Source organism: Dendropsophus ebraccatus, chromosome 12 (assembly GCF_027789765.1).
Source record: "Dendropsophus ebraccatus isolate aDenEbr1 chromosome 12, aDenEbr1.pat, whole genome shotgun sequence".
In the NCBI taxonomy this organism is placed as follows: domain Eukaryota; kingdom Metazoa; phylum Chordata; class Amphibia; order Anura; family Hylidae; genus Dendropsophus; species Dendropsophus ebraccatus.
The window spans coordinates 89,411,826-89,423,227 of NC_091465.1; the positions used below are offsets into that span (position 1 = coordinate 89,411,826).

The 11,402-nt window shown below is 52.5% G+C and overlaps 1 protein-coding gene across 1 annotated transcript in view; it reads left to right on the plus strand.

Annotated features, from left to right (window-relative positions):
* The window catches only part of NBL1 (NBL1, DAN family BMP antagonist), a 32,299-nt gene extending 23,955 nt beyond the window's left edge, over window positions 1-8,344 (plus strand). The window contains exons 2-4 of the mRNA XM_069946960.1: window positions 397-578; window positions 5,518-5,629; window positions 6,846-8,344. Of these exons, the coding sequence (XP_069803061.1) occupies window positions 409-578; window positions 5,518-5,629; window positions 6,846-7,082 (519 nt within the window). The 5' untranslated portion in view covers window positions 397-408 and the 3' untranslated portion in view covers window positions 7,083-8,344. The remainder of the gene's footprint in view (window positions 1-396; window positions 579-5,517; window positions 5,630-6,845) is intronic.
* Window positions 8,345-11,402: the final 3,058 nt, after the last annotated feature.

An 11,402-nucleotide genomic window follows, 5' to 3' on the forward strand; every position in this document is an offset into this window, starting at 1 on the left:
GAATATACTACTATAATACTGCCCCTATATACAGGAATATAACTACTAAAATACTGCTCCTATATACAGGAATATAACTACTATAATACTGCTCCTATATACAGGAATATAACTACTATAATACTGCTCCTATATACAGGAATATAACTACTAAAATACTGCTCCTATATACAGGAATATAACTACTATAATACTGCTCCTATATACAGGAATATACCTACTATAATACTGCTCCTATATACAGGAATATAACTACTATAATACTGCTCCTATATACAGGAATATACTACTATAATACTGCTCCTATATACAGGAATATATTACTATAATACTATAATTACTTTTGTTAAATGCTGATTCTTTCTGACGTGTTCACTCTAGTATCTGGTGTTCTAGTTCTAGGTGTCGATGATGATCCGATTCCTGATTGGCTGGCTGCTTCCTGTTGTGATCTTTGCAGCTCCGCCCCCTATAAACCGATTGGCCCTGTTTCCTGATAAAAGTGCCTGGTGTGAGGCCAAGAACATAACACAGATTGTGGGGCACAGCGGCTGTGAGTCCAAGTCCATCCAGAATCGGTAGGTGAGGGTGGGGTCCTGTGTGCTACTGCATTGTGGGGTCACCTTCTCCTCCAGAGCTGCGCTCACTATTCTGTTACATCCTCTCCTCCAGAGCTGCACTCACTTTTGTGTTACATCTTCTCCTCCGGAGCTGCGCTCACTATTCTTACATCTTTTGCTCCAAAGCTGTGCTTACTATTCTGTTATATCTTCTCCTCCGGAGCTGCGCTCACTATTCTGTTATATCTTCTCCTCCGGAGCTGCGCTCACTATTCTGTTATATCTTCTCCTCCGGAGCTGCGCTCACTATTCTGTTATATCTTCTCCTCCGGAGCTGCGCTCACTATACTGTTATATCTTCTTCTCCAGAGCTGCGCTCACTATTCTGTTATATCTTCTCCTCCGGAGCTGCGCTCACTATTCTGTTATATCTTCTCCTCCGGAGCTGCGCTCACTATTCTGTTATATCTTCTCCTCCGGAGCTGCGCTCACTATTCTGTTATATCTTCTCCTCCGGAGCTGCGCTCACTATTCTGTTATATCTTCTCCTCCGGAGCTGCGCTCACTATTCTGTTATATCTTCTCCTCCGGAGCTGCGCTCACTATTCTGTTATATCTTCTCCTCCAGAGCTGCGCTCACTATTCTGTTATATCTTCTCCTCCAGAGCTGCGCTCACTATTCTGTTATATCTTCTCCTCCGGAGCTGCGCTCACTATTCTGTTACACCTTCTCCTCCGAAGCTGCGCTCAATGTCCTGTTACATCCTCTCCTCCAGAGCTGCACTCACTATTCTGTTATATCTTCTCCTCCAGAGCTGCGCTCATTATTCTGCCACCAGGAGTCAAATGGCAAAGTTTGGGTTCAGATGAACCTGGACTTAGGGTCCTATTCCACCGGACGAGCAGGACCCGATCAACGACGTAAACGAGCACCGATCTGCCCCGATGATGCAGCCCTTGCTTCATACATTACCTGTCCGGGCCGCAGGTCTTCTTCTCCTGGTCCCACGAGCCGCAGCGGCTTCGGAGCGGGGGTCCCGGCCAGTGATTGGCTGAGCGCTCTGTCAGTTCAGACAGCCCCCGATGCTGCGGCGAGGGACCGGGAGAAGAAGACCTGCGGCCCGGACAGGTAATGTATGGTTCTGCTAAAAACGTCGGTCGGTGCCGCGCACCGCTATACAACCGATGCGCTGAAGGCAAACGACGATTTTAGGTCTGAACCTAAATGAACGATCAGCTGATCATTCTCTCTATTCCACCGAGCGATAATCGGCCGATTCGGGCCCTTACTGTAAGTTCGGTCATTTCTAGTAATTAAATATTCACAGCTATAGACGAGTCATTACAATCTGCTTTCACTAAAGGCCTTATTCCGCAATTATTATCGGCCGATATTGGCCGTTACCGCCCATAATCGCCCCGTGGAATAGAAGGCAAAGAACAGCCGACATCGTTCATGTCGGCTGATCATTGAAGTCGTTTGTCTTATAACTTGTTGAAAGACAAATAGAAGATGCGTGGAATAGCGGCGTCAGCTAGCGGGGAATGAGGAGCTGATAGTTCTCGTTTGCTCCTTTCGTCGGCCTGTGGAATAGGGCCGTAAGCATGTGCCCCCCATAACGGTGCCAGTCGTAGTGGCCCCCATAACAGTGCCAGTCGTAGTGGCCCCCGTAACAGTGCCAGTCGTAGTGGCCCCCATAACAGTGCCAGTCGTAGTGGCCCCCATAACAGTGCCAGTCGTAGTGGCCCCCATAACAGTGCCAGTCGTAGTGGCCCCCATAACTGTGCTGGTCTTAGTGCCCCCATAACTGTGCCGCTTGTACTACCCCCCCTAACAGTGCCGCTTGTAGTGCCCCCCCCCCACGATACAGCTCGTAGTGCCCCCCAAACGGTGCCAGTCATAGTGCCCCCCCTAACGGTGCCGGTCGTAGTGCCTCCCCTAACGGTGCTGGTCGTAGTGCCTCCCCTAACGGTGCTGGTCGTAGTGCCTCCCCTAACGGTGCTGGTCGTAGTGCCTCCCCTAACGGTGCTGGTCGTAGTGCCTCCCCTAACGGTGCTGGTCGTAGTGCCTCCCCTAACGGTGCTGGTCGTAGTAGCCCCCCTAACGGTGCTGGTCGTAGTGCCTCCCCTAACGGTGCTGGTCGTAGTAGCCCCCCTAACGGTGCTGGTCGTAGTGCCTCCCCTAACGGTGCCGGTCATAGTGCCCCCCATAACGGTGCCGGTCATAGTGCCCCCCATAACGGTGCCGGTCATAGTGCCCCCCATAACGGTGCCGGTCATAGTGCCCCCCATAACGGTGCCGGTCATAGTGCCCCCCATAACTGTGCCGGTCATAGTGCCCCCCATAACGGTGCCGGTCATAGTGCCCCCCATAACGGTGCCGGTCATAGTGCCCCCCATAACGGTGCCGGTCATAGTGCCCCCCATAACGGTGCCAGTCATAGTGCCCCCCATAACAGTGCCAGTCATAGTGCCCCCCATAACGGTGCCGGTCATAGTGCCCCCCATAACGGTGCCAGTCATAGTGCCCCCCATAACGGTGACGGTTATAGTGCCTCCCCTAATGGTGCTGGCCGTAGTGCCCCGCAATAGAACCAGTGCAGGTGCCTGAGTAACACCACTGATATCGGTATCTAATTGTCACCCCCTGTGTTGTATTTGGTTGTCGCCCCCTGTGTTGTATTTGGTTGTCACCCCCTGTGTGGTGCGTTTGGTTGTCGCCCCCTGTGTGGTTGGTTGTCGCCTTCTGTGTTGTATTTGGTTGTCGCCCCCTGTGTGGCGTGTTTGGTTGTCGCCCCCTGTGTGGTGCGTTTGGTTGTCGCCCCCCTGTGTGGTGTGGTTGGTTGTCGCCCCCCTGTGTGTCGCGTTTGGTTGTCGCCACCTGTGTGTCGCGTTTGGTTGTCAACCCCTGTGCTGTATTTGGTTGTCACCTCCTGTGCGGAGCGTTTGGTTGTCGCCCCCCTGTGTGGTTGGTTGTCACCCCCTGTGTGGTTAGTTGTCACCCCCTGTGTTGTATTTGGTTGTCACCCCCTGTGTTGTATTTGGTTGTCGCCCCCTGTGTTGTATTTGGTTGTCGCCCCCTGTGTTGTATTTGGTTGTCGCCCCCTGTGTTGTATTTGGTTGTCGCCCCCTGTGTTGTATTTGGTTGTCGCCCCCTGTGTTGTATTTGGTTGTCGCCCCCTGTGTTGTGTTTGGTTGTCGCCCCCTGTGTTGTATTTGGTTGTCGCCCCCTGTGTTGTATTTGGTTGTCGCCCCCTGTGTTGTATTTGGTTGTCGCCCCCTGTGTTGTATTTGGTTGTCGCCCCCTGTGTTGTATTTGGTTGTCGCCCCCTGTGTTGTATTTGGTTGTCGCCCCCTGTGTTGTATTTAGTTGTCGCCCCCTGTGTGGTTGGTTGTCGCCCCCTGTGTGGTTGGTTGTCGCCCCCTGTGTGGTTGGTTGTCGCCCCCTGTGTGGTTGGTTGTCGCCCCCTGTGTTGTATTTGGTTGTTGCCCCCTGTGTTGTATTTGGTTGTTGCCCCCTGTGTTGTATTTGGTTGTCGCCCCCTGTGTGGTTGGTTGTCGCCTTCTGTGTTGTATTTGGTTGTCGCCCCCTGTGTTGTATTTGGTTGTTGCCCCCTGTGTTGTATTTGGTTGTCGCCCCCTGTGTGGTTGGTTGTCGCCCCCTGTGTGGTTGGTTGTCGCCCCCTGTGTGGTTGGTTGTCGCCCCCTGTGTGGTTGGTTGTCGCCCCCTGTGTGGTTGGTTGTCGCCCCCTGTGTGGTTGGTTGTCGCCCCCTGTGTGGTTGGTTGTCGCCCCCTGTGTGGCGCGTTTGGTTGTCGCCCCCTGTGTGGTGCGTTTGGTTGTCGCCCCCTGTGTGGTGCGTTTGGTTGTCGCCCCCTGTGTTGTATTTGGTTGTCGCCCCCTGTGTTGTATTTGGTTGTCGCCCCCTGTGTTGTATTTGGTTGTCGCCCCCTGTGTTGTATTTGGTTGTCGCCCCCTGTGTTGTATTTGGTTGTCGCCCCCTGTGTTGTATTTGGTTGTCGCCCCCTGTGTTGTATTTGGTTGTCGCCCCCTGTGTTGTATTTGGTTGTCGCCCCCTGTGTTGTATTTAGTTGTCGCCCCCTGTGTGGTTGGTTGTCGCCCCCTGTGTGGTTGGTTGTCGCCCCCTGTGTGGTTGGTTGTCGCCCCCTGTGTGGTTGGTTGTCGCCCCCTGTGTTGTATTTGGTTGTTGCCCCCTGTGTTGTATTTGGTTGTTGCCCCCTGTGTGGTTGGTTGTTGCCCCCTGTGTTGTATTTGGTTGTCGCCCCCTGTGTGGTTGGTTGTCGCCTTCTGTGTTGTATTTGGTTGTCGCCCCCTGTGTTGTATTTGGTTGTTGCCCCCTGTGTTGTATTTGGTTGTCGCCCCCTGTGTGGTTGGTTGTCGCCCCCTGTGTGGTTGGTTGTCGCCCCCTGTGTGGTTGGTTGTCGCCCCCTGTGTGGTTGGTTGTCGCCCCCTGTGTGGTTGGTTGTCGCCCCCTGTGTGGCGCGTTTGGTTGTCGCCCCCTGTGTGGCGCGTTTGGTTGTCGCCCCCTGTGTGGTGCGTTTGGTTGTCGCCCCCTGTGTGGCGCGTTTGGTTGTCGCCCCCTGTGCTTTATTTGGTTGTCGCCCCCTGTGCTTTATTTGGTTGTTGCCCCCTGTGTTGTGTTTGGTTGTCGCCCCCTGTGTGGCGCGTTTGGTTGTCGCCCCCTGTGTGGCGCGTTTGGTTGTCGCCCCCTGTGTGTTGCGTTTGGTTGTCGCCCCTGTGTGTTGTGTTTGGTTGTCGTCCCCTGTGTTGTATTTGGTTGTCGTCCCCTGTGTTGTATTTGGTTGTCGCCCCCTGTGTGGGGCGTTTGGTTGTCGCCCCCTGTGTGGGGCGTTTGGTTGTCGCCCCCTGTGTGGGGCGTTTGGTTGTCACCCCTGTGTTGTATTTGGTTGTCACCCCTGTGTTGTGTTTGGTTGCAGGGCCTGCCTGGGGCAGTGCTTCAGCTACAGCGTCCCCAACACCTTCCCGCAGTCCACAGAGTCCCTGGTGCACTGCGACTCCTGTATGCCGGCCAAGTCCATGTGGGATGTGGTGAGTGCCTGGTATCACACTGACTGTCTAGGAGATAGGACCCCGGATATGGGAATACGGACATCCCCTTTAAGTGGCTGGTTATGGAAATCTGTGACCAGCTTCAATAAAGGTTAGGAAGTAGCTAAAGCTAGACTTCCCCTTTACATCCAGGTGTATAGAGGGGGTAATAGTGGGGTATTAGAGGGCGTAATGGGGGTGATGGAGAGGGTAATAGTGGGGGGTATTAGAGGAGGTAATAGAGAGGGTAATCGTGGGGTATGATAGGGTAATGGTGGGGTATTAGAGAGGGGTAATGGGGGAGATAGAGGGGGTAATAGTGGGGTATTAGAGAGGGGTAATGGGGGAGATAGAGGGGGTGATAGAGAGGGATAATAATGGGGTATTAGAGGGGGTAAAGGGGGTCATAGAGAGGGTATTAGAGAAGGTAACGGGGGTAATAGAGGTGATAGAAAGGGTTATAGAGATGATAGAGAGGGTAATAGTGGGTGATAGAGAGGGTAATGGGGGTAATAGTGGGTGATAGAGAGGGTATTAGAGGAGGTAATAGTGGGGTATTAGAGGGGGTAATTTGGGTTATAGAGGATGATAGAGAGGGTATAAGAGGGCAATTGGGGGTGATAGAGGGGGTAATAATGGGGTATTAGATCGGGTAATTGGGTGATAGAGAGGGTATTACAGGGGGTATTATTAGTAATAGTGGGGTATTAGATCGGGTGATAGAGAGGGTATTAGGGGGGCTGATTGGGGGTGATAGAGAGGGTATTAGAGGGGGTGATTGGGGTCATAGTGGGGTATTAGATCGGGTGATAGAGAGAGTATTAGAGGGGGTGATTGGGGTCATAGTGGGGTATTAGATCGGGTGATAGAGAGGGTATTAGAGGGGGTGATTGGGGTCATAGTGGGGTGATAGAGTATTAGAGGGGGTGATTGGGGTCATAGTGGGGTGATAGAGAGAGTATTAGAGGGGGTGATTGGGGTCATAGTGGGGTGATAGAGAGGGTATTAGAGGGGGTGATTGGGGTCATAGTGGGGTATTCGATCGGGTGATAGAGAGAGTATTAGAGGGGGTGATTGGGGTCATAGTGGGGTGATAGAGAGGGTATTAGAGGGGGTGATTGGGGTCATAGTGGGGTGATAGAGAGGGTATTAGAGGGGGTGATTGGGGTGTTAGAGGGTCTTCCTCGCTCTATAACGTGCCGGTGTTTGGGGACAGGTGACGCTGGAGTGTCCTGGGAATGAGGAGGTCCCCCGTGTGGACAAGCTGGTGGAGAAGATCCTACGCTGCAGCTGCCAGGCGTGTGGCAAGGAGCTGAGCCAGGAGGGAGCCATGTTTAATGTTTACCTGAACACGGCAGAGGAGGCGCTATCACCGGCCGAGAACATTGGGCGACACCAGCAGGAAGAGGAATCTCCACCCACCGCTCAGCGGGATGGGGAAAGTGAGGAGTGACGGGGGGGCTGAAGCCCAAAGACTTGCCTCCCCGCAGGCCCCTGCCCCCCACCAGAGACTAGACCCGGGCCCCACATGGACTACAGAGCGCCCTCCGCCCATCCCAGCATCATCACCCTCCATTACAGACCACATCCTCCACAGCTGCATTCACAATTCTGCCACAGCTGGTGCATGCTGGGAAATACCTCCCAGGAGCCAATGCAGGAAAGTAAAAGTGACAAATCTACAACTCCCAGCATGCCCTGCCAGCGGATGCAGCAGTGATCTCCAGCTGAAGGCTCTCACGCCATCATGGGAGTCAGCAGAATGGTGCATGCAGCTCTGGAGGTGAGAAGAGGAGAGGCAGCTGCAGGCGGAGGTGCATGCAGGACGCATTCTTACTCATCCCCGCCATCCGCCATTCTTCATCCCCGCCATCCGCCATGTGTTGCAGAGGTTTTTCCTCACGGTTTCCCTCTTCACTGCTTTCTCTGTGCGTTCTATTTATGAAACAGGAGGCCCAGGATGAGCAGTGCTGTGGATGAACAGCTACAAGGTTACGTGCAGGAAGAATAGTGCTGTGGCGGCCACTACTGGCAGAAAGTAGGAACTACAGGACCTTGTACGTCACTCCTTGAGATCGCCACCTGGAGTATGGAGTCCTCTAGGCCGTGCAATGCTTCATGGGAAAGGATGTAAAGTAGGCCGTGCCTCAGTCTCGCCACCTAGTGGAAGTGTTGTTCCCCATTATCAGTGCGGGATCCATCACTATATACACAAGATTTATCTGATAATGCTGAACATGTATATAGGGACCTCAGAGTTTATATTGTAGATATACGTCGGGCGCGATCCACAGGGCCGGGTTCTGTATCACAGCTCTTCCATCTCACATCAAATACTCAACCACTATAGGAAGTGACAGAGCCTTATACTCCAGTCACATCCAGAGCTGCACTCGGAATTCTGCCTCCTAGGGGCAGGCTCTGAGTGTGCAGTATAACCTCTGCCAGTCACTGCTGCCCCCACAGGCCATGTTGAGTACTGCGCCTGTCTGAGAGCATGGTGCCCAGCTTTGTGTGTAATTCAGGATAAGTAAGCAGAGGATGGAGATGATGAGAGTAGTTGTCCTGTGATGCCCTCTTCTTACCCAGACTGATGCAAACATTCCATACACAGCAGAGGATCCGTTTTATCGTTACTTTTTTGTACCAATTGAGAATTATCGGCTTTGTTCACATGATTTTCCTGTTCAGTTATAAATAAAGTTTGTTCTTGCAGACTTGGGGTACCCTGTGACCAGGAGGGAGATGTCTCTTGTAGTGTGAGTAATATCCCATAGGAACCTCCTTCCCTTCTCTGGTCAGTCATAGCACGGCACCTACTCCTCTCTGCTGTGACTGCGCTGTGCTGGGCCAGTTCACTGGACACTATTATAAATGGATCATGGCGGGAGAAGGGGTTACTGATGCTCTGGGTATACAAGCTGCACTGTGAGCAGAAAGAAACAGCAGCACCACAGCAAGGAAGGGGTTTCTGATGCTCTGGGTATACAAGCTGCACTGTGAGCAGAAAGAAACAGCAGCACCACAGCAAGGAAGGGGTTACTGATGCTCTGGGTATACAAGCTGCACTGTGAGCAGAAAGAAACGGCAGCACCACAGCAAGGAAGGGGTTACTGATGCTCTGGGTATACAAGCTGCACTGTGAGCAGAAAGAAACGGCAGCACCACAGCAAGGAAGGGGTTACTGATGCTCTGGGTATACAAGCTGCACTGTGAGCAGAAAAAAGGCAGCACCACAGCAAGGAAGGGGTTACTGATGCTCTGGGTATACAAGCTGCACTGTGCGCAGAAAGAAACGGCAGCACCACAGCATGGAAGGGGTTACTGATGCTCTGGGTATACAAGCTGCACTGTGAGCAGAAAGAAACGGCAGCACCACGGCAAGGAAGGGGTTACTGATGCTCTGGGTATACAAGCTGTACAGTGAGCAGAAAGAAACAGCAGCACCACGGCAAGGAAGGGGTTACTGATGCTCTGGGTATACAAGCTGTACAGTGAGCAGTAAGAAACAGCAGCACCACGGCAAGGAAGGGGTTACTGATGCTCTGGGTATACAAGCTGCACTGTGAGCAGAAAGAAACAGCAGCACCACAGCATGGAAGGGGTTACTGATGCTCTGAGTATACAAGCTGCACTGTGAGCAGAAAGAAACAGCAGCACCACAGCATGGAAGGGGTTACTGATGCTCTGGGTATACAAGCTGCACTGTGAGCAGAAAAAAAAGGCAGCACCACAGCAAGGAAGGGGTTACTGATGCTCTGGGTTTACAAGCTGCACTGTGAGCAGAAAGAAACAGCAGCACCACGGCAAGGAAGGGGTTACTGATGCTCTGGGTATACAAGCTGCACTGTGAGCAGAAAAAAAGGCAGCACCACAGCAAGGAAGGGGTTACTGATGCTCTGGGTATACAAGCTGCACTGTGAGCAGAAAGAAACGGCAGCACCACAGCAAGGAAGGGGTTACTGATGCTCTGGGTATACAAGCTGTACTGTGAGCAGAAAGAAATGGCAGCACCACAGCAAGGAAGGGGTTACTGATGCTCTGGGTATACAAGCTGTACTGTGAGCAGAAAGAAATGGCAGCACCACAGCAAGGAAGGGGTTACATGGCAAAGGTAGCAGTGGTCTAAGCAGTGCACTACTAATGATGACTAATGAGAGAAAGAATTGTGTTCAGGAGGCAGCACTGTGTGCACAGTAAGAACATCAGAATTTACACACTGCGGCCCATATGGGTGGTCAGAGATAAGTCTTGAGTTACATTTTGGGCACAATGTAAATTCTCCCAGTGAGGTAGGTGGGTTCAGCTTGCATGCACTCCCCCTTCCTCTCATGTTTCTCGACTATCTAGACCCCGCCCTCGCTTCCTGTGTTCTGTCTCAGTATTATCCAGGCCCCGCCCTAATATCCTGTGTTCTATATCTGCACTATCTAGGCCACGCCCCCTCACTTCCTCTGTTATGTCTCTCCACTATCTAGGCCCCGACCTCACTTCCTGTGTTATTTCTCTCCACTATCTAGGCCCCGCCCCCTCACTTCCTGTGTTATTTCTCTCCACTATCTAGGCCCCGCCCCCTCACTTCCTGTGTTATGTCTCTCCACTATCTAGGCCCCGCCCCCTCACTTCCTGTGTTATGTCTCTCCACTATCTAGGCCCAGCCCTCACTTCCTGTGTTATGTCTCTCCACTATCTAGGCTCCGCCTTCACTTCCTGTGTTATGTCTCTCCACTATTTAGGCCCCAACCTCACTTCCTATGTTATGTCTCTCCACTATGTAGGCCTACCCCCCTCACTTCCTGTGTTATGTCTCTCCACTATCTAGGCCCCGCCCTCACTTCCTCTGTTATGTCTCTCCACTATCTAGTCCCCTCCCCTCACTTCCTCTGTTGTGTCTCTCCACTATCTAGGCCTCATCTCACTTCCTGTGTTAGGTCTCTCCACTACCTAGGCCCCGCCCTCACTGCCTGTGTTATGTCTCTCCACTATCTAGGCCTCCTCTTCCCCTCACTTCCTGTGTTATGTCTCTCTACTATCTAGGCCTCCCCTCCCCACTTCCTGTGTTATGTCTCTCTACTATCTAGGCCTCCCCTCCCCACTTCCTGTGTTATGTCTCTCTACTATCTAGGCCCCTCCTCACTTCCTGTGTTATGTCTCTCCACTATCTAGGCCCCTCCCTCACTTCCTGTGTTATGTCTCTCCACTATCTAGGCCTCCCCTCCCCACTTCCTGTGTTATGTCTCTCCACTATCTAGGCCTCCCCTCCCCACTTCCTGTGTTATGTCTCTCCACTATCTAGGCCTCCCCTCCTCACTTCCTGTGTTATGTCTCTCCACTATCTAGGCCCCTCCTCACTTCCTGTGTTATGTCTCTCCACTATCTAGGCCTCATCTCACTTCCTGTGTTAGGTCTCTCCACTACCTAGGCCCCGCCCTCACGGCCTGTGTTATGTCTCTCCACTATCTAGGCCTCCTCTTCCCCTCACTTCCTGTGTTATGTCTCTCTACTATCTAGGCCTCCCCTCCCCACTTCCTGTGTTATGTCTCTCTACTATCTAGACCTCCCCTCCCCACTTCCTGTGTTATGTCTCTCCACTATCTAGGCCCCTCCCTCACTTCCTGTGTTATGTCTCTCCACTATCTAGGCCCCTCCCTCACTTCCTGTGTTATGTCTCTCCACTATCTAGGCCTCCCCTCCCCACTTCCTGTGTTATGTCTCTCCACTATCTAGGCCTCCCCTCCTCACTTCCTGTGTTATGTCTCTCCACTATCTAGGC